Source organism: Vicugna pacos, chromosome 3, assembly GCF_048564905.1.
Source record: "Vicugna pacos chromosome 3, VicPac4, whole genome shotgun sequence".
Taxonomy (NCBI): domain Eukaryota; kingdom Metazoa; phylum Chordata; class Mammalia; order Artiodactyla; family Camelidae; genus Vicugna; species Vicugna pacos.
The window spans coordinates 71,409,261-71,430,565 of record NC_132989.1 but is presented as its reverse complement, the minus strand read 5'-3'; the positions used below and the strand labels follow the sequence as shown (position 1 = coordinate 71,430,565).

Here is a 21,305-nt window from a genome sequence, read left to right as displayed (position 1 = left end):
TACTTGCTTGTACATTCATGACAACAGTGTATCTGAGATCTCATAAATGGTATGTTTCAAGGGGATGTTTAGTAAAGTCTGAACATGTAGAGCACCTGTGAACATGTGCCCAGAGATAGGAAGATAAAATGGTTTTCCCCCTCCAAAGACTTATTTTTTGTTTTTGATGCCTATAGTAATAGGCATGCTACAAGTCAGGAGGGAAATAAAAGGGAGAGCTAAACATACACACAGTAAGTTAATGGAAACACAGTCTCTCTTTAAAAGGAACAGATTGGTAAATGCGTTTTGGATGGCGTTTGCAAGTGCTGTGGCTACTGGGAGAAAGCTATCCTACCTCTCCAGCCCACAGAGGTCAAAAGTAACAAAACAATGTCCTGTAAATGTTAAGCCTCTGGCTGGTGGTCAGGTGGGATGTAAACTTAGATTTAGCAAAGGAAACCAGATGAAAGAGCTAGAGCTATGGGATGTGGCCTCACCTCTGGGTTTGGCTGGTCATCTCTCCACTCCCCCCGCCACCGCTCACGCCTCATTACTACTAAGGCCTTAGGTGTGGGTATTTTCACTGCATTGTCAAGCAGTGGCCTGGGCCGCCAACCCTTCTGTCCAGATACCTCACGTTCTCCTCCTCTACCTCCTATCTTCATAAAGCATGAAAAGTGGCCAGATCAGTAACACCAATAGTATATTCTCTATCATAGAAATTTCAAAAAAACAGAACACATAGTAGTAAAAACATAACCTCTCAGTTCTTCATAGCTGAATTAAGTCTTTAAAATCATTATCAACCAAAATGACTCGACTACAGAAAACCTAATATACTAATACTGAATGAAAATATTACTAAAAAATACTGTCAACAGCAAACAACTAAATATATCCTCTGTATTCCTGCAATTCTTACTAAAAAGCTTTGTGCCACTTCACATAATGTCTTTTAGAACAAAATAATGGAGTGGGAAAAGGTTAAAAATTAAGAGAAAAAAATGTTACAACTAAGGAAAGGATTGAGTTCTGTGTAACTGAGCAGGATGTGCCGTGCTCATGGACCTGTCCTTAGTCCTCCCTCCTCGTCAGTCTTTTCCTTGGCAACACTGCTCAGTTACAGGGCCTCAGAAAGTTTCTACACAGCTTCCTCAAACACTTTCAACTTCACCCAGGCCAGAGTTTCTAAGTGCTCCAGCTTTGTAATCCACTGGCCTGTCCTGGGATAGTGTCTGAATATCCTACAGCAACCCAATCTGCCCCAAACTGAACTCCTGCTTTCTTTTCCAAACACCCCTGTCTGCTCTTTCCTCTTTCTGTTGGTGGCATCACAAGCCTTCAGTTCACCAGGACCTGCACTGTTGAGCTGAAAGATTTCCATTCCTGTTGCAGGTATCCTAGTACAGACCCAGTCCATTCCCTATCCTAGACTATCCCTTCCCTACTCCAGTCCATCCTGTATTTTAATGATTATACTACTCTTTTCAAAAACTTTAAATTATTTGCCACTGTTCTCAAAACAAACCTCAAACTCCTAAATGTGGTTTTTAAAGGTTTCTCTAGAGTCTGACTCTATCTTACTTTTCCAACCCTCTTTTTCACTACTCTCCTACCTTCATCTGGTACTACAGCTAAAGAGACTCTTTAGGTTCCCCCTGTCTGGAATGCCCCCCGCCCCCTCACTGTGCCTAATCCTTCAAATCATCACAGCTTAAATATTCCAAGAACCTGCCCAGATTCCCCACTTTCCAGCTTTTATAGATCTCAGTCTACTCCATCTAATATTTTGGCTATTTGGCTATATTTAATTCCCTTCTAAATCATAAACTCCTTTAGGTCAAGAAAAATATATGCATCTTATTTGTGTCTTCAGTGCCCAGTGCACGGTAAGCACAACACAGATGACTCAATAAATATATGAAGCATCATTAACTTCTCTTAAGCAGAGGAGCTTCCCCACCAGATGATGTTTAACAAGGGCTAGAGTACCTCCATTAGTAGGATTTTACTTAAAGTAATGACAGCCCCGTAAAGTTAATCGTTGTTCTCTACTATGATCTTAATAAAAAGGCTAACGAAGGCATATTAGATTTTTGAAGGACTGAGGCTTTGGGTTAATTCAGAAACATTACATCATCTTTCTGGTTATTGGTATTTCAATACCAAAACCAATTTCAGGAGAAACTGTAAGAATTACTGGAAGGTAAATGTTAACAATTTTATTATGACTACTGTACAGGTGGTATTTCTAACTATATGCTTAGGCAAACAATAAGTGACTATTTTTGAAAGTATTTTTTTAAATCAAAAAACTTTAAGAAGTATGAATTTGAACTCAGATGAAAGAGACATTAAATTAGGGACTGAGGGTATTTAAATTAACTTTATAATTACTTTATAATTACGGATTCAAATAAGACTACAGAAAATCAAGTCTCAAACACAGTTCAGAAATACTAGAAAATGGTTATAAAACCGAGTATTTTAGTGCAAAATCAGTCACCCACAAAACTAGAGTATTCCCACACTGAGGAAAATGCATGGAATCAGCGTTCAGCACACTAAGGTCCTGGGGGTTAATCCAGTTCTGGTAGATGACTAGGGCAACACACTCAAGGACACAGCCCCCAAATAATCACACCAAGAAGACCAGACTGCTTGAGGCTTTGAGAAGGGAAGATGCTTATCTGATCTGTTACTCAGCAGGACTTCTCTGATTTCAATGATCCTTGATTAAAGTAATCTTCTTTGAATAAACATGAACTCCAACACTGTAACCAATATTAGATCTTCAATGTCCTTTAGGTTATAGTACATTTGGGGCCAAGCTGATGCCAGAAATGTCTTTTACTCAAACCGACCAAGCTTGCCTCTAATGGCTGTGTATCTGGGATGGGGAAAGCAGAGTTGCCACTTAAGAAAACTTGCCTCTTTGCCAGAATCAGAGGATATTTAATAGCTAGCTGTGTTAAATAGTAATTTCTTAGATCCTCTTTTGAATAAAACCTTAGTGATTAAGAAATCGAAGATTCTCTACCGTAAAAACTCTCACTGACTATAAGGCTCAGATGCAAAGACGCAAGGTCAGGCACTGCGAGAGCACAGCTGTCGGTGGACCAGTGGATCAGGATCAGACAATACTGTCACCCTTAAGCAACAAAGATTAGGACAATTCTGTACCTTCTGGATGCATCTGGAGACACAGGCAGAAATCATAGCTGTAGAGGTACCGGGATGAATTACCAGTGAATGTAAAGTAATTGCCACGTCTTGAACTGGGGATCCAAGCAATGGTCCTAGGCAAGGAGAAAAAGTTGTACAGTGTTAGGACTCCATATATAGTAAGGAGTAACTGGGAAGTGTAAAGAGATAGAGAACTTCCAGTTTCCAGTTCTGCATGTAAGTAGCTTAGATGTCATCACTCTGTCCTAACGATAAGTAAAAAGCAGAACAGACTGAAAAGTCAACAAATCTTACTGGATCCGTAAGACAGGGGAGGACAAAGAGCAAACCACTGCCCCCAAGACAAGAGAAACAGACAGGTGAGTGCGGAGTCACACCTGGACTGTAACTGATGAATTATTGGAGGCTCAGTGTGGACAAGTAAGAGTTAAAATTTCCAGGAGACCCAGTCTTGGGGATGGGAGGGGCACAATTTTGTGAAGTTTACCTCTAGGAGTTCAAGCAGGTTTTCACAGTAAATAGCAGAAACTCAAGGGAGGGGGAACTCCATTCAGAAATACTCCAAGGCACTCTGTTGTTAACGAGGCCTGCCCACAGGGGAAACGGAGCCTAACTGACTTGAGGGAAGTACCCAATTCCAGCCTACTCTAGCCATCCTGTCCCACTTATGGGGGGGGGGGTGAAAAAAACTGAGAAACACTTGCGTAGTTCAGAGTCCAAAGGCACAGTCTCACTAGAAGACTAAGATCTAATCCTAGGACTACAGAGTGCTCCCCGACACCTCACCACCAGTAACAGAGGCCTGTTTATAGCAGTTCCTTTTACCCATGCATCATATCTGGCTATCAAAAAAAAATTTTTTTAAGGCATATTAAATGGCAAAAAGCACAATTTGAATACACAGAGCAAGCACCAGACCAGACATGGCAGGGATGTTGAATGATCAGACTGGGAATATAAAATGACTATGATTAATATAGGCTGAGGGCTCTGACAGATAAAGCAGACATGCAGGAACAGACGGGCAATGACGGCAAAGAGAGAGATCCTAACCAAGAACCAAGAAGAAATGCTTCAGATCAAAACCACTGTCAACACGAATGAAGAATGCCACTGACAATGGGCTTCTAAAGTAGACTGGACGTGTCTGAGTAAAGAGTCTCTGAGTCAGAGGATATATCAGCAGAAACTTTCAAAACTGAAAAGTAAAGTGAACAAAAACCTGAAAAATACCGAACAGAATACCCAAGGTCTGTGGGACAACTATAAAGGTGTGACATATGCATGATGCAAAGAGACAGGGAGAAAACACCATCAAAATTAGAAAAGAAGAATGAAACAATTTGTAATATTAGAAGTGATTAAATCACCGAGTGTGATGCTGATGCTTGCTGTTATCTGAGTACTTTACCTTGGAGGCATGCGCTATGAATTCCATTTTCAACAGCCTCTCGTGAGGCCTGTGAAAGGTCTTCACCAACACTTTCTGCAAACTCGATAACTGGCAGAAGAGATGAAGTCTCGGCTGGCTTTGCTTCCAGGTCTACAGTCACAAGATGCCGTCTGTCTCCTAAAGTTCTATCTAAGGTATCTGTAAACAAATTGAATATAGTACCTCAGAGATTTGTTCTGGAAAAGTGTCAAGAAAGTCCAGAAAAAAACCCATGCACTTATGGTCAATCTATGACAAAGGAAGTGAGAATATACAATGGAAAAAAGACATTCTCTTCAATAAAGGTGCCAGGAAAACTGGACAACTACCTGTAAAAGACTGAAATTAAAACATCCTCTAACACCATATACGAAAATAAATGGATTAAAGACCTAAATATAAGGCCAGATACTATAAAACTCTTAGAGGAAAACACAGGCAGAACACTTTTTGACATAAATCAAAGCAGTATTTATTTTCAAACCTCCTGGAGCAATGGAAATAAAAGCAAAAATAAACAAATGAGACCTAATTAAACTTAAGAGCTTTTGCACAGCTAAGGATACCATCAACAAAACAAGCACATGAAAAGATATTCAATATCACTAATTGTTAGAAAAATGCAAATCAAAACTACAATGAGGTTATTACCTCACGTCACAAACCATTAATGCTGGAGAGGGTGTGAAGAAAAAGGAACCCTCCTACACTGTTAGTGGGAATGTAAACTGGTACAATCACTATGGAGGACAGTATGGAGGTTCATTAAAAAACTAAAACTTACCATATGATCCAGCAATCCCACGCCTGGGCATATGTCCAGAGAAAAATATAATTTGAAGAGACACACACATCCCAATGTTTACAGCAGCACTATTTAAAATAGCCAAGAATTGGAAACAACCTAAATGTCCATCAACAGATGACTGGATAAAGAAGATGTGGTGTGTATATGTATATGCATGTATATGTGTGTATGTGTGTGTATATATACACATACACACACACACAATGGAATACTACTCAGCCATAAAAGTTAAAATAATGCCTTTTGCAGCAACATGAACAAACCTGCAGATCGTTATTCTAAGTGAAGTAAGACAGAAAGAGAAAGAAAAAAAAACTATTGTATCACTTATATGTAGAATCTAAAAAAAAGACACAAATGAACTTACAAAACAGAAACAGACTCACAGACATAGAGAACAGACTTATGGCTACCAGGGGGTAAAGGGGGAGGGAAGGGATAAACTGGGAGTTTGATATTTTGTACCTCTTGGGGAGAGATGGAAATGTTAGCTATCTGTTGTTGTTTTTAAATTGAAGTATAGTCAGTTTACAGTGTTGTGTCAATTTCTGGTGTACAGCACAATGCTTCCTTTATACATGAATATACATATATTCATTTTCATTCTTCTTCCCATAAGCTACTACAAGATATCGAATATAGTTCCCTGTGCTATACAGTATAAACTTGTTTATCTATTTTATATATACCAGTCAGTATCTGCAAATCTTGAACTCCTAATTTATCCCTTCTCACCTCCTACCCCCTGGTAACCAGAAGTTTGTTTTCTATGTCTGTGAGTCTCTGAAATGTTAGCTATCTTGATTGTGGCAGTGGTTTCACTAGTTTCTCAAAATTCATCGAATTGTACACCTGAAATATTTGTAGTTTACTGTACAGAAATTATACCACAATAAAGTTGTTTAAAAAAAAGAAAAGCATCTGCTTCTGTGTTTACTGTTAAAAACCTGCTCTGAATCACCTGTTAAGATTGCTTCAGTGTTTAGAATGTGTTCAGGCAGCTGATCACACAAATTTTGGTATGCAGATTATACTTTTAAACATCTTATATGACCGAAAGTCTTTCAATTACAAAATTTTTATTTAAAACAGAGTACAAAAGTTATCTAATGAAAATTAAAAGGCTTTTAACCCTGCCAATCCACAAACTGTTAAAGCTCATGTATTTCTCCAGCAATATTTTATGCATTTCATGTTTGTGATTTTTTTCCCAAAACACTAGTGATCTTTTTCTGACTGAAAATAGGATCTCTCATTTGCTAACAACCAATAGCTGTCACCAATTTCCAATATTTCACTAAAACAAAACTATGCTGTATTTATGTGAGTGACCATGTAATGCAGTGACTACTAGCCCAAATTCAAAACTAAGAACTATAGCCCAATTTCTCTTCATAATTCCTTTTAAAGCTAAATTTTATGACATACTTCATACTTAAAAATATATGCATAAGCTGAAAACAAAAAACATCCATGAAACCTACTATTACTAAAGAAACAGAATGTTACTAGTAACCTAGAAGCCTTCTGAAGCAATTACTATCATGATGCTGTATTTAATCATTCATGATTTCCTTTAGAGCTGTACCACAGATGCATGTATCCTTAACAACATAGTTTACTTCTGCTTCATTTTGAATATGTTATACTGCATGTATTCGGCAATTTGGTTTTTTTGCTTCACATTTTTGGGTCATCTGGGCTGATACTTGGTGATGTAGTTCACTCTTCTGCATGAGCAAAAGTACAATTTATTTACCCATTCTTTTGCCCACAAATATCTGGGGGTGCTTTCTCTACCTAAAGTTTTATTACAATACTATTAATGAAGGTTCTTATATCTCTGAACGCACACATATAAGAGTTTCTCTAGGGCATATACCTACAAGGGGAATTGCTAAGTAGTAAGTTCTATACATGGTCAACTTCATCAGAAAGTCGCCAAATTGTTTTCATAGTGGTTATATAATTTACACACCCACCAGAAGTTTTTTGTTTCCATTGCTCAACATCTCACCAGCACTTGGCGTTGTCAGATTTTAATTCCTGGCGGTTTTGTTAGTATAAAATGATTATCTTGTCCTTTTGACTTGCAATCCTAATCATTACTGAGAATGAGAATCTTTTAATATGTTCCTGGGCCTCTGGGTATCATCTTTTGTGAAGTATCTGTTCAATCTTCTTTGCTCACTTTTCTCCTTGGTTTGTTGTCATGTTTTTACTGAATTTTTGAAGTGCTCTATATATTCTGGATACTGATCTGTCAGCTTTTAAACGTTGCAAGTTATCTTCTCTCAGTTTTTGGTATGCCTTTTTGCTTTCTTTAGTGTATTCTAACAAATGCAAAGTTTTAGTGTTTCCAGCCTTCTTCTCTTCTTCTTCCTCTTTCTTGCATATATTAGCGTTTATTCTCTTTGTTCTTTTGTGCTCCAAGGGAAACTCCTTTCACAGTTAGGTTTTAAATTCACCTGGAATTGACTTTTCTATATGGCATGAGGTAGGAATCTATGTCTTTTTCCATATGGATAATTATCCCAGGCCCATTTATTGAACATCAGTCCACCCTTTCCTACTGCAATATCACTCTGACAGTAATCATATTTTTTTAAATTGAAGTATAGTCAGTTTACAATGTTGTTTGTCAATTTCTAGTATACAGCATACTGTTTCAGTCATACATATATATTCGTTTTCATTTTCTTTTTCATTATAGGTTACTAGTAACCGCATTTCGACATACATGAGTCTGTTTCTAGGCTTTCTGGTTTATTCCACTGGTATACTTGTCTGTTCCTGGCTTGGTTAGTATCATAATGACTGTGGTTTTATAAGTATTAATGTCTGAAACACTTCTTTGGGTAGAATTGGTATCTTCATGATACTCTTAGCCATAAATAGTACGGTTTTCCATTTAACATTGGTCTTCTTTAATGTCTAGTTCCCAACATTAAACATTCACCATAGCTGCAAAATGACGATTTCCCACTCCAGTCCTCCTCTTCATCACCTAACACTCAGCACTCCGCATTCCAGTGTAAGGAAGAACACCCTCTTCTTGTTGGTCTATTATCAGTAAGGACTCATGAGTTCCAACCTTTTCTCAATGGTCTGTAATTGTTGTTTGTAATTATTCTGGAGTTCAAATTAATCCAGATTCAGCCAGGGGAGCCTCTTCAAGCTGGTTCTTGTGCCCTTATGGCATGACCCCTTTATTTTTTTGAGCATTTCCTTTCTTTCTCAGACAACATGATGTTCCATTGCCTGCTTATTTTTGATAGTCTCCTATTTCTTACTAATACTTTCTATCCCCTTTCTTGTTCCTTCAATTCTTATTTCATGTTATGCATATAATTCCAGTATCAGAGGTCTCTGCTGGTCTGACTGTGATATTTATAGTGTATACTGCTTTTCTTGCTCGTTGTGCCTTTTCTCAAGGTTTTACGATTTTAAACCCTTTTTTTTTTAATTGTGAGGACTTCATATTCTTTTATCTGTGGGATTTTCTTTGAGGCCTAGGCCGAAGATACAGTTATCTAAGGAGGCCCTATATTGTTCTCTCCAAATACCTTGGTATATTACCAATCCATCAGCACTTTATACTAAATTCTTAAGAGTTTTTCAGGTCATATTGCTTCTATGAATTTAGGCCAAAAATGTTATCAGAAGCCGATGGTTACAAATTCTCAGCAATTCTGCCCCTTGTCCTCAGCCAAGTCTCCATGGAAACAGCAGAGATGACTGCGAATTCCTCTAGGCTTTGGTGCTGACTTATTCTCCAAGATTCCTGTTCCAGCTTCCTTTTGACCTCTTGAAATTTCCATCACATCCTAACCAGCTCAGCTACTAATTTAAAAGATATTATTTATATTTTCCCAGCATTTTCAGTTTTTCCAGATGTAGAGTCCAGAAAGAAAAATCATCATGTCATTTGTTCCTATATTCTGCTTGTTTAATTTTTCAAAGTTCAGTGAAAAGTAACCACCTGGCCTTTCTACAAATCACTGAGTTGCTTTAAAGCGCCTAGTTGTCTGAAACATCTTTTTTCTGTATTTCTTCATAAACTTGTCCATGTTTTCTCCTTGGGGAGGACAGCATTGTCATGTTCTTTTGCTTAAGGGAACCAAATTCAAATTATCATATGTTGAAAAATCACGAATTCTTACATTTTGGAACAGAAAATATAAAAACTACACTTTCTCAAAAATGTCATCAGCATAGGATAACCATATTTATTAAATAGTGGAAATTATTTTCCACTCACTGTTTTTTCTTTTTAAACTTTAAAAATTACATCTCTAATTTTGAGAGATGTGACATAGCACTGTGTAAGTTTAAAGTGAACAACATAATGATTTAACTTACATAGACAATGAAATGATTACCACAACAGGTTTAGTGAACATCTGTCATCTCATACATATACAACATTAAAGAAATAGAAAAAAAGTTTGTTTCCCTTGTGATGAGAGCTCTTAAGATTTACTCTGTTAAGTTTCATTTATAACATATCGCAGTATTATCTTTATCATGTTTTATGTTTCATCCCTAGTGCTTATTTACCTGTCTGGAAGTTTGTGCTTTTTGACTTCACCACCCACCCCCACGACCTCCCATTTTCCAATCACTTTATAGAATAAAAATAACACACCAACTTCAAATTCTTATACTTTCCCGGTAGTGAGGACTGGGACGAGCCATCTACTTCAAGGGCTCATCCTGCTGCAAACTGGCCTGCTGAGTGGCTCAGCCAATAGACGTAATGAACAGTAATGAAATGAGGCTGCGTTTAAAACAAAACACATCCTAAAAAACAAGAAAATGCAGACATAAAACGTGTCCTCATTGATGGAAGACACTAGAGACTATGAACTCTGCTTTATGCAGCTAAACTAAGAGATTCAGAAAATCAGAAAACAGATCCTAGAGAGAAACAAAACCAGCAAATTCTAAGTGTTTTTTGTTTTTTTTACCTGTGGCACGAACTGAATTTAGGATGGTCTCTCGGTATGCCACCTGGAGAGGCCCTAGGTAGGTTTCCAGTCCATATTCCCTCTTGATTCGGTCATGAATAATCTCAATATGTAACTCCCCCATACCACAAAGGACAGTCTGGTTAAAAGAAGAAGAAAACAAAACAAAAATCAAGGAAAAAGCTATGTTTATTACAAAATACTAATAAAGGTATTATATCAATACATTTTATTTTTCATTACTTACACAGTTTTTTCTGTAATTCTTTTTGGCTCTTACATCAAAACACTGTTTTTAGCTTTTCTGACTAGGATAATAAATCAATTAAAAGTGAATTACAATGTCATTCTTTTATTCCTTGATAGCTGAATTATAGCTGGGCAAGTGGCACCTAACTAGGGTACACTTCCCAACCACACAGCTAAGTTCTGGCCAATGGAACATAACGTATAGGTGATGTTGGCAACTTCTGGGTAATGTCTTTAAGGAAAGGGCGTTAAATAAAGCCACTTTCTTAATGAAGATGTAGGCAACTGTCTTGAAATGTGAATGAGGGCAACATTCTGTGAATGGCGAGAATAACCCTCCCCCAAGCACTCCCAACCACATGGCTGTTTCTCAGCCATCCCGGGCACCTGACAGTACTGTGGGCAGTCAAAACTTCCAGACTAGCTAGATCTTTATTTGGCAGAGAAGTTGACCTTTATCTTCTTTGAACCAATGTTATTTTGGGTCCTTGTTAGAAAAGCCAAACTTGCATCAAAACCAATTAAACCATGCTTTATTTTTTCTTTTAAAGCAACAATGGTTATTCCTGAAGGTCTCTGTGTATGAGAGAGTACAGAGCAAGGAATCAACACTTGCCCCCATCTTATTCATATACCATCTGTGTGGTGAAGAATTAACTTTACCCCAAAGAGAGATCTGGCCCTTGCCTTCAGCTACTGGGAAGTTATATCTAGGCCAAGGTGCTGCCTGATAGAACAGTCATTGCTTGTCTAGGGCCTTTGTCCACCAGAAAGTCTAACAACTGATTTACAATGCAGGCTTTGGAATAGCCATATCCATTTACAACCTCAAGAATAAAGACAGTGGCCCAAAGCCACAGAGGCACTAAAGATTAAAGGTCAACCACACAGGCAGTATGTGATCATGCCCCAATTAAAAACTCTGGACACCAAAGGCTTAGGTGAGTTTCCCTGGTTGGCTTTGCCAAGAGGGTAACAAGTCCCTGAGGATGAAGAAAGCTTTGCATTTGGAACTCTCCCAAATTCTGCCCTATGTGTCTCTTCCTTTGGGTGGTTCTAATTTGTATCCTTTCACTGAAATAAAACTCTAATTGTAAGGAATAACAAAAAATTACTTGGTATATGACGGCTATAATTTGAAGTTAAAGAAGTGAATTATTTTGAAAAAAAAGCAAGTTGTAGAATAATACAATAGAATGACTTGTTATAATATATGTCTGTACATATTTGAAGAAGTATATGCTCTGCTTTATAACACAGCACAGCCAAAAAACAGATGTTTGGAAAAGAATAAAAGGCAATTCACCAAGATTTCAGTGATTACATGTGTAGAATGGGATAGAGAAACAGAAAGGGAGACTGTAACTCTTTACTTTGTACACTTGCATGCTATTTCTATTTAAAAAGTATATGTATTGACATTTTTTAAATCAAAGGTTTTTTTTAATAAAAAGTGTCTGTTGTTGCAGCCTTCAGGATCAATTAAACTAAACTGCTACTTGATTTGGCTGGCATTTAGGAAAATAAAGTACTCCGTATTCCTCAGATTCCTTTGATTTCAAAGGAAATCAGTTTATCCTTTTTAAAGACAAATTTATAATTTCTTTAAGGAACTTTTTCTAGAATCTTGTATAAACTCTTCCCTGGCTTTCTGAAGAGAAGATGCAGAATGAACATGTGTTGTTCTACTGTGCTATAATATACAGCACAGTTCTCTATCTCCTTTGAGACTCTATTTCCTCCCACATTGTTAAGCTGTAATCACTTCTCATCCATTTTATGTGTGTTATCATCTTTAAAAGTGCCTTTGCATCCTCCCTTTAATAAGCTGCTTCTATAAGTTACTGAAAGATTTCTGGGATTAAGTAATAATATGCGTACTTGTCCAGAGTCAGGATCTAGCTTCACTTTCAAACTGGGATCTTCACGCTGAAGGCATTTCAATGCATGATCCAAATCTAGATGATAAATAATAACTGTTACCTTTACGTTTCATTTAAAAAAAGTAATGTACCATACATTCTAGTGGGGAAAACAGATGAACAAGCAACTTTAAAAAAATTTTTTTTCAAACAGCCATAAATGTTTTGTAGAGAATTAAACAAGGTGACAAAATAGTGATGGGAAAGTACTTGGGTGACCTAGGAAGACTTTCCAGGATGATTTAGATAAAGACACAAACCAAAAAGAATGCCCTCATAAGTAAGATCCTGAAGAAAAAGAATTCCAGATGGAGGAAATAGCTGTGCAAGGAATGATTTCTATTAGAGAAACAAGAAGGCCAGAGTAGCAAGATACTGGTGGACAAAAGGAAGAGTAGCATCAGAAGAGAAGGGAGATGTATGGCTAGGATGACATCATGTAAGGTCTTGAAGGAGATGGTGAAGAGTTTGGATTTGCACTAGGAAGTCACTGAAGGATTTTAAGTGGGACAATAACATCATCTGATTATATTCTGAAATGGTCAATCTAGGAGCTGACAAAAAATTGAAAAGCCTTCAGAAACACAAACAGTAATGAGAAACTGGCAGAAGTAAGCTAAATTACATCACGAATAAAGAGATGCTAACATGCTCACCCTATGATGAATTATCACAACCAAAGAAGACATAAGAATATAATTGAAACTTGAACAACAGGAGTTTGAACCATGCAGGTCCCCTTTTATTCGGAATGTTTTAATAGTAACTACTGCAGTGTACAGTATACACGATCTGTGGTTGGTTGACTCTGGATGCAGAACCACAGGTACAGAGACTCTGACTATAAGTTATACCTGGATTTTCAACTACATGGAGGGTCGGTGCCCCTATACCCCCTGTTGTTTAAAGGTCAACTGTATATTATTTATATTAAATATGCCATCTAAAGTAAAATGATACTTTAATACAATCAAATTGATACATATATATTCCCTCTTTATAAAAGACATTAGAAATTCCAGACATAAAGCTGAAGAAAGGAGCTGAGCAATGAAATAATGAAGTAACCTTAGCAGTCACACATTTAAGTGTTCTTAGGTATATAAACCACATCTTCTAGACCTGCATGGTCCAAAGGGTAGCCACAAGCCATCTGTACAACATATCACTAGTCTGAATTAACATGTGCTATAAGTGTAAAATTCATTATCAGGTTCAAAGATTCAACATGAAAAAAAAAAAGAAAGTAAAATAATTCAGTAATTTTAATATTGATATTTATGTTCAAATGATAATATTTTTGATATACTGAGTTAAGTAAAATATATTACTAAAATTAATTATTTTACCTTAACTCTTTTCAATGCGGCTAGAGGAAAATTCTAAGAAGCAGGGTGGAAAGACTGGAGCTTGGTTGCCTAACGATGTTGAGGAGCCACCCTCCAACCCCTGGGCTATTACCAACTCAAGGGATATTTTACAAGAGAAGGAAAGAAACTTTTGCCATTGAAACACTTGCTATTTGGGGGTTTGCTGCTCTGTGTAACCAAATCTAGCTGGAAATGATACAGCTGGAATTGTGAGCTTTACTATACACCATACCAAGGAGTTTGGGTTTGTCCTATAAGCAGAGAAGCCACTGAAGAATTTTAGGCAAATATGCTAAAGAACAAAGTATTTAACATTCAAAAAGGTCAAATGACATTAACCACAGTATATAAATATCTTGACTGAGTTCTAAAGATTGAGCTAGAAAACAGGGAAAAGTTGATTTTTATAAATGGTGATGGGAAACTGAATCAATAATGAATTGGTTACTGTCTCATCTAATACACTGGAAGGGCAGGCCTAAGGTCAGTAATTTAGAATCCCATAGATAACACCACAAGAACAAGAGTAGGGACAAATTTAAGTGAAGAAGGGCCAACATAAAAGAAAAAATGAAAAGGGTTTGTAAAAATCAAAGCATCTTAAATAAAAACTAGACAAATCACAAGAAATACTTACCAATGAATGCTAATAAAACTGAACTCAATGACATAAGAAATCTTTTGGCATTAAAATGTAACTGTTTTATCAAAATGATCAGAGCACTAATTAATTGATACACCATGACTATTTGTACCTGGCTGTTTAGCCACTGAAGGTGGTTCTATGGTACAGAAGAAAACAGGTTCTGGAATCTCCACCCCAGCCAGTAAAAGCCTCTCTGCTTCACTGTTCTGTCTGTGCTTCTTTCCTCCCTCCCTTTCGGCTCGACGAGCTGCAGCTAACGCGCTGGACTTGGATGAGACAATGGTGTCTCCAGTGGCAGTCTGCAACAAACAAGATGCCTTGGGACAAAACAGACTACTGGCGAACACTCAGCTTCCAATGAGAACCACAAAAACCAAAGAAAAATTTTAATGTGGTACTTTCTTTTCATCAGAACTTAAAAGGGAGAGAAATTTATAAAGCTCATTACAATTTTGCATAGGTAAAGCTAACTTAACTTCTACAAGAACTCTATCCAAAACACTGCTGTAATAAATTCTAATAACACACACACACAAAATACATTCAAAATTCATCTCGCAAAACAAATGTATCTTTGAACAAAAGAGATAAAAGAACAAGAGACAAAAATCCTTGCCTTTATGGGGATTTCACTGGCAAAATATCTTTGCTTTCTACCTGATCAATTATAAAGTTAGACTAAATTGTCTGCAACAATCAAGATAGAGGAAAAAAAAAAACCCCGATGGGAATAGTATTATTTTATATAAACTTAAAACATATGTATGTATCCATAAATAATGTATTATTTTACTTAGATTTGAACTTTACATGAATACAATTAATACTGCTTAGTGTCTTCTATAATTTATATTTTTTTCTTTCTTATTAAACGTTTGAAGGGGAAGGGTATAGCTCAGTGGTAGAGTGCATGCTTGACATGCACAAGGTCCTGGGTTCAATCCCCAGTGCCTCCATAAGAAAAAAAAAACCTATACCTTCCTCCCCCCCAATAAATGTTTGAGACTCAACCATGTTGATAAATATGCTACAGCATTCATTATTCCACTATTGATAGCTTTTGGATTGTTTACAGGTTTCTGCTAATACAAAATATCTACTTTTAATTAAACAATCAAGCTGTTATTTTTAAGAGAAACCATTTGGTCACTTACGTGTTTAAGCCCAACAGTCAAAGCAATGTTACCAGCAGTCAGTGAAGGGATTTCTACATGTTGGTCAGCAAATGGCAAAAGCAGACGACTTATTCTCTCCCTGTAAAACCATGGTTTAAATTAGTAAAAGTACTTTTAAAGAAATGAGTGAAGTTTTAGAAAATAACCTAGGCTTCTACTTACGTGCAGTTTCCATTAATATTATGGACAGCCAACTGGGGTTTTATCATGCCTGAGTAAATGCGCATAAAAACCAGTGGTCCTCGCTGCCTGTCATGGAGAACTTTAAATGCCAGTGCACATAAGTCACCCTTGTACCACTGCCTAGAAAATTAAGGAGAAATTTCAGAAAAGCCTTTAAAATACACTTCCTATGCGTCTATACAGATCAGAATCAGTGCACTAACTTAACTCTGATGTCCTCCAAAGATTTCTCATATCTTCTAGTTTAGCTACCCAGGCCAATTAAATAATACATTATGTAACTCTCTTCTTCCACTAGACAAAGTTATTTAATGGAGATCTTACCATTAATTTCTCAAAACTAAAAACAATGGATTCTCTTCCAAACATTATCTCTATCAGCAAATAATTCTTGCAAAGAACTCCTTCCTCAAAAAATATACCTAGGAACATCACACCACTTTAAAAACTGTACAGAGTAAGTAAACAAATAGGTACTTCCAACTATTGCCTTCACTTTCTCCTCCCACTTTCTCTTCAGCTGCATAGTCATTTAAATCCACACTATAAACTTGAACTTGTTTACACAGTCAACACCTACAGAATGACATCCTTAAACTGGTGTTCACTGATTGGTTTCAGAAAGTTTGAATCCCTCTGAAATTACCAAATTTTGTGTGTAAGTACATCTTTCTGAGGAAAAGCTCCATATTTTCACTACTTTAAAAGGAGTCCATGACTCAAAGTAGGTTAGACACTTCTTTTTTTTTAATTGAAGTACAGTCAATTTACAATGTTGTGTCAATTTCTGGTGTACAGCACAATTCTTCAGTCATACATGAATATACATATATTCATTTTCGTATTCTTTTTCACCATAAGCTACTACAAGATACTGAATATAGTTCCCTGTGCTATACAGTATAAACTTGTTTATCTGTTTTACATATACCAGTCAGTACCTGCAAATCTCAAACTCCCAGTTTATCCCATCCCACCCCCCTCCCTCCTGGCAACCACAAGTCTGTATTCTATGTCTGTGAGTCTGTTTCTGTTTTATATGTAAGTTCATCTGTCTTTTTTTTCCTTTAGATTCCACATATGAGTGGTATCACATGGTTATTTTTCTTTCTCTTTCTGGCTTACTTCACTTAAGGTTACAGAACTTCTCAAATCTTATTCCTATTCTCTCCGAGGTTTAACTTTAACAAATCCTTATACAGAGAGTTTACAATATACTAGGCACTGTTCTATAAATATTTTATACATATTAGCTCATTTGTCTCTTATAACAGTCCTATGAGATAAGTCTTACTCGCTGCATTTTATAGATGAGAGGCTAAGCAACCTGGAAGACCTGAGATTTAAATCAGGTAGTACATAGTCCATGCTCATAACTTCATCATAATGCCTCTCCAACTGGGAGAGATGAAAAGTGATCAATGTGCTAGTTAATAAGATTACAGTCTACCTCTGTCTGCCATTTTGCACAGAACTCACTCAGATTTTAGACCACTTACTATCAAGGACAAAGCTGACAGAGACAATAGTAAAGCAATGGACCGTCCTTACAGTCAAAAATATTTTGAGCTTATGAAAAAATCTTGAAATCTAGAATAAATGTAAACATATCTATAGCATATTCATCAAACATCCCCAGTATACTGCCTTTTATTTTTAAACTAAGATGGCAGGCTCAACACTTACTTTTATACAGCAAAAGAGCCACACATTCTTAGCTCCATCTGTAAACACAGCAGGTTACAAGAGATGATGACAAATGTCCCTTTCAAGTAAAAATCACTATGGCTGTACATTATGTTATTTACAGTAATACTCTTTACCAATGCTATTCAAGAATGGTGATTCAACTTCTCTTTGTGAAGCATGACCTGTGTGCCTACCTGTCTTTTCAAGGCTGTAAGATTTTAATCTATGCACTTGCATACTTACAGAAATTCATAGTTGCGCTCTTCAGGTGAAGGCAAGTACATGGTAATAGCATCTAGCAAGGGCTGGACGCCTTTGTTTTTCAGGGCACTTCCACAAAGTACAGGCACTGCTGTCTGAGCCAGTGTTACTCTGCGTATAGCAGTTTGTAGCTACGAAGCAGAGATATGTAAGTGTTTTATGTGCAGTATACTGGTCTCAGCCAAAATACCTCAAAATTAGATGCCTTCCCTAAGCAACCACATGAAACAGCACTCCTCAGAACACTTTCATCATTCTTTATGGTCTTATTCTTCTTTATTTTTCATTGTAAATAATATTAATCACTACCTGGTACATTAGATATGTATTTATTAGTTCACTGTCTATCTACTAGAGTGCAAAATCCATACAAACATTACAGTTAAGTCTCATAAAAACACTGCTAAACCACCTGAAACTAGAAAAGTGCTTAAAATAAAGTAGGTGCATAAAAATATTTCTTAAACAAGTGAATTAATATACTTGTGATTTAACCTTGATAATCCAATAGAGTAACTGGTTGAAAGTTAGAAATATAAATATGAGTTAGCAATTTCTTCAAATGAATTAAATCCACATCAAATAAAATCCAAAGGAAAATGAGGTATCAAAGTAAAAACCATTTTTATAAGACCTCAAAACCAAGAAAAGCTAACATGTGCTTGCAAGCTATTGATAAGAGAGATGGTAGGTCAATCTCATTTTAGACTGTAACCTCTTTGAAAGCAGGTATCATGTTATATGACTATAGGGCATAATAAACACCACATTTAAGCACTCAATTACTAAACAAGAAAAAAATTCAAAATTATGGCATTTCATTCAAAAGAAAAAAATCATTTTTTTCACCTCTAACTTCAAATGGCTCGAAATTGAGCTACAGATCTTGTGTTTTTCTTTCATTCTTTTCATGAAAAATAACCAAGTGAATTTGCTGAGTTCATCCTAGAGCCCATTTAAAAATATAACACATATTACTACTTAAAAACACTTTTCACAGGGGAAAGTCCCTGACAGAAAAAACCAGAAATGCCTTGAAGAAATCTGTCATAATTGAAATACTATCAGTATTTTACTCGGTTATTCTCTGGTTTAATGTACTTCAAAAGAAAACCAAAAAAAAGGAAAGACTTGCAATAAGTTTCCACTAACAATTAAAACAGATTCAGGAAAAATGTTCTGAGAAAAATGATCATGGTAGTAGTCTGAAAGACAGTAAATTAAAAAAAAAATTTTTTTTCTGTGACTTTCCTAAAACTAAAGAATCACAATGAAGAGAAAAGACTGCAGCGAATGGACAATGTTCTCTAATTTTTAACAGTGTTCTCCTAATTTTTAAGTCTACATTTTCTAATGTTATGCAAAGTTGAAAACAAACACACACACACACACACACACACACACACCCCTACAACAGAGAAATCAAACCACATCCAATCAGTAAAACTTGGTCAAAGTAAATGAATAAAATATACCTTTTCAGCTGGTAGCAAATCAAAATTTTCACTAAATTCTCCTAGAACCAAGTCAGCAAATTCATCATCCAAATCTGCAACCTATAAAGAAAGGCTTTAGTTCTATAATTTGCATGCATTGTCACAACTATTAACTTAAGTCTATATACCATAAATACACATTGTCCAAAGATTTCAAGCCACACAACGTAACTTATCCAGGCCAAGGAACTCTTCGCATTTTCTAAAGAGATAAAGAGTTATTCTTTCAAAGAAAAAGAAACTGAAAACTGAAGATACATGCTCATTAGTTTCCTAAACTCATGGGAATCTATAGTCAGATAAAGCAGCTCAATAAAGTGCTACCTACTCTGAGTGCTCAAAAGAAATAAAAGAAAACCCACAATTCAGAGCCAATAATATATACAATGGACTGCTGTTTCTAGATAAATTGGGGGAAATCTTAGTTTATTAAAAAAAAGTTATAATTGGTAGTTGTCTAATATTTTGAACATTCACCAGATCTCCTAAGACAAAGTAAAAGAACTGATCTTGTTTGTAATCCTTCACTGAGGGAATAAATTTAAGTTGAGGGGATTATGGTACCATTTCAACAATAAAAATGCTCTAATTCATGTTCTTTTCATAATCATCTGCCTATATATGACAGGAGAATTCAGCTGACAATAAAATTAATAAGTTTCAAAAGTTTGTAAGAGTACAAAGGAGCAAAACATTCAAACTTGGTGAGAAAAACACATTTTTAACAGCTAACTATAGCAGAAATGTACCCAACCATCCTTCCAAAAAGCAGCAAGGTTAAGCACAGCTTTTGGAGTCAAACTGTCTGAAAATGGCTCTGCTACTTACAAATTTGTTCAAAAAAACTTTCGTCAAGTTACTCACCTCTCTTTGCCTTGGTTACTCATGGAGATAATACTAGTACTTATCCTTGGGGCTGCTGTGAAGTTAACTAATTCAAACTATGCTTCCAGAACATCGGTTAAGTATACAGTAAGTATGGTTTTCATCACTATTCACTTTTAGAACACAAAGTTGCTTCTGGTCCACACTAATCTTATTCTCTAATTTAAAAAAAATTTTTAATTGTGGTAAAATATAACAAACATAAAATTTACCATCTTAACCATTTCTAAGTGAACAGTTAAGTAGTGTTAAGTACATTCACACTGTTGTAAAACTAATCTCCAGAATTTTCTCATATCACAAAACTAAAACTCTATACCCATGAAACAACTCTTCTTCATTGTCCCCAACTCCAGCTCTACTTTTTGTCTCTATAAAGTTGAGGATTCTAGATACCTTATGTAAGGGAAGTCATACAGTACCTTTTCGTAATTAGCTTATTTCAATTAGCATAATGTCCTTAAAGTTCATCCACATTGTGGCATGTTAAAACTTCCTTCCTTATTAAGGCTGAATAAAATATAGCACATTTTGTTTATCCACTCATCTGCTGATGAACACTTGGGTTGCTTCTACCTTTTGGCTATTGTGAATACTGCTGCTGTGCACAAGGATGTACAAATAGCTTTTTGAGACCTTGCTTTCAATTATTTTGGATTTATGCCCAAAAGTAGAATTGCTAGATCATATGGTAATTCTATTTTAAATTTTCTGAGGAGCCATGATACTGTTTTCCACAGTAGTTGCACCATTTTCATTCCTACCAACAGTGCATAAGGACTGCAATTTCTCCACATCCTTGCCAAAACTTATGTTCTGTTTTTTTGACAGTAGGTATCCTAAGAGGTGTGATGTGGTCTTATTCTCTAGTTCTACACATACATATGTATTCCTTGTAATCATCACCTTATTATTATCTGATTGTCTCAAATTTTCTTTATTTTTATTATATACTACCTTGTCCTGGAACAACAGGGGATATATATGCAAGTATATGTTGGCTCCTCAACCAGAGTACAAAAATCCTTCTTAGGTTTATTCTGAGGTTTAG

The 21,305-nt window shown here is 36.1% G+C and overlaps 1 protein-coding gene and 1 non-coding gene across 3 annotated transcripts in view; one reads left to right on the top strand and one right to left on the bottom strand.

The window, feature by feature from the left end:
- The window catches only part of GFM2 (GTP dependent ribosome recycling factor mitochondrial 2), a 43,299-nt gene that overhangs the window by 1,387 nt on the left and 20,607 nt on the right, over window positions 1-21,305 (bottom strand). For both annotated transcript variants that reach the window (XM_072958507.1, XM_072958508.1), the window contains 9 exons: window positions 19,349-19,429; window positions 17,856-18,004; window positions 15,903-16,043; window positions 15,720-15,819; window positions 14,675-14,864; window positions 12,509-12,585; window positions 10,379-10,517; window positions 4,580-4,759; window positions 3,166-3,281 (listed from right to left, as the gene is read on the bottom strand). In XM_072958507.1, the coding sequence (XP_072814608.1) occupies window positions 3,166-3,281; window positions 4,580-4,759; window positions 10,379-10,517; window positions 12,509-12,585; window positions 14,675-14,864; window positions 15,720-15,819; window positions 15,903-16,043; window positions 17,856-18,004; window positions 19,349-19,429 (1,173 nt within the window). The remainder of the gene's footprint in view (window positions 1-3,165; window positions 3,282-4,579; window positions 4,760-10,378; window positions 10,518-12,508; window positions 12,586-14,674; window positions 14,865-15,719; window positions 15,820-15,902; window positions 16,044-17,855; window positions 18,005-19,348; window positions 19,430-21,305) is intronic.
- Window positions 15,448-15,521, top strand: TRNAV-GAC (transfer RNA valine (anticodon GAC)). The gene has a single exon. It is a non-coding gene; the product is annotated as a tRNA-Val (tRNA).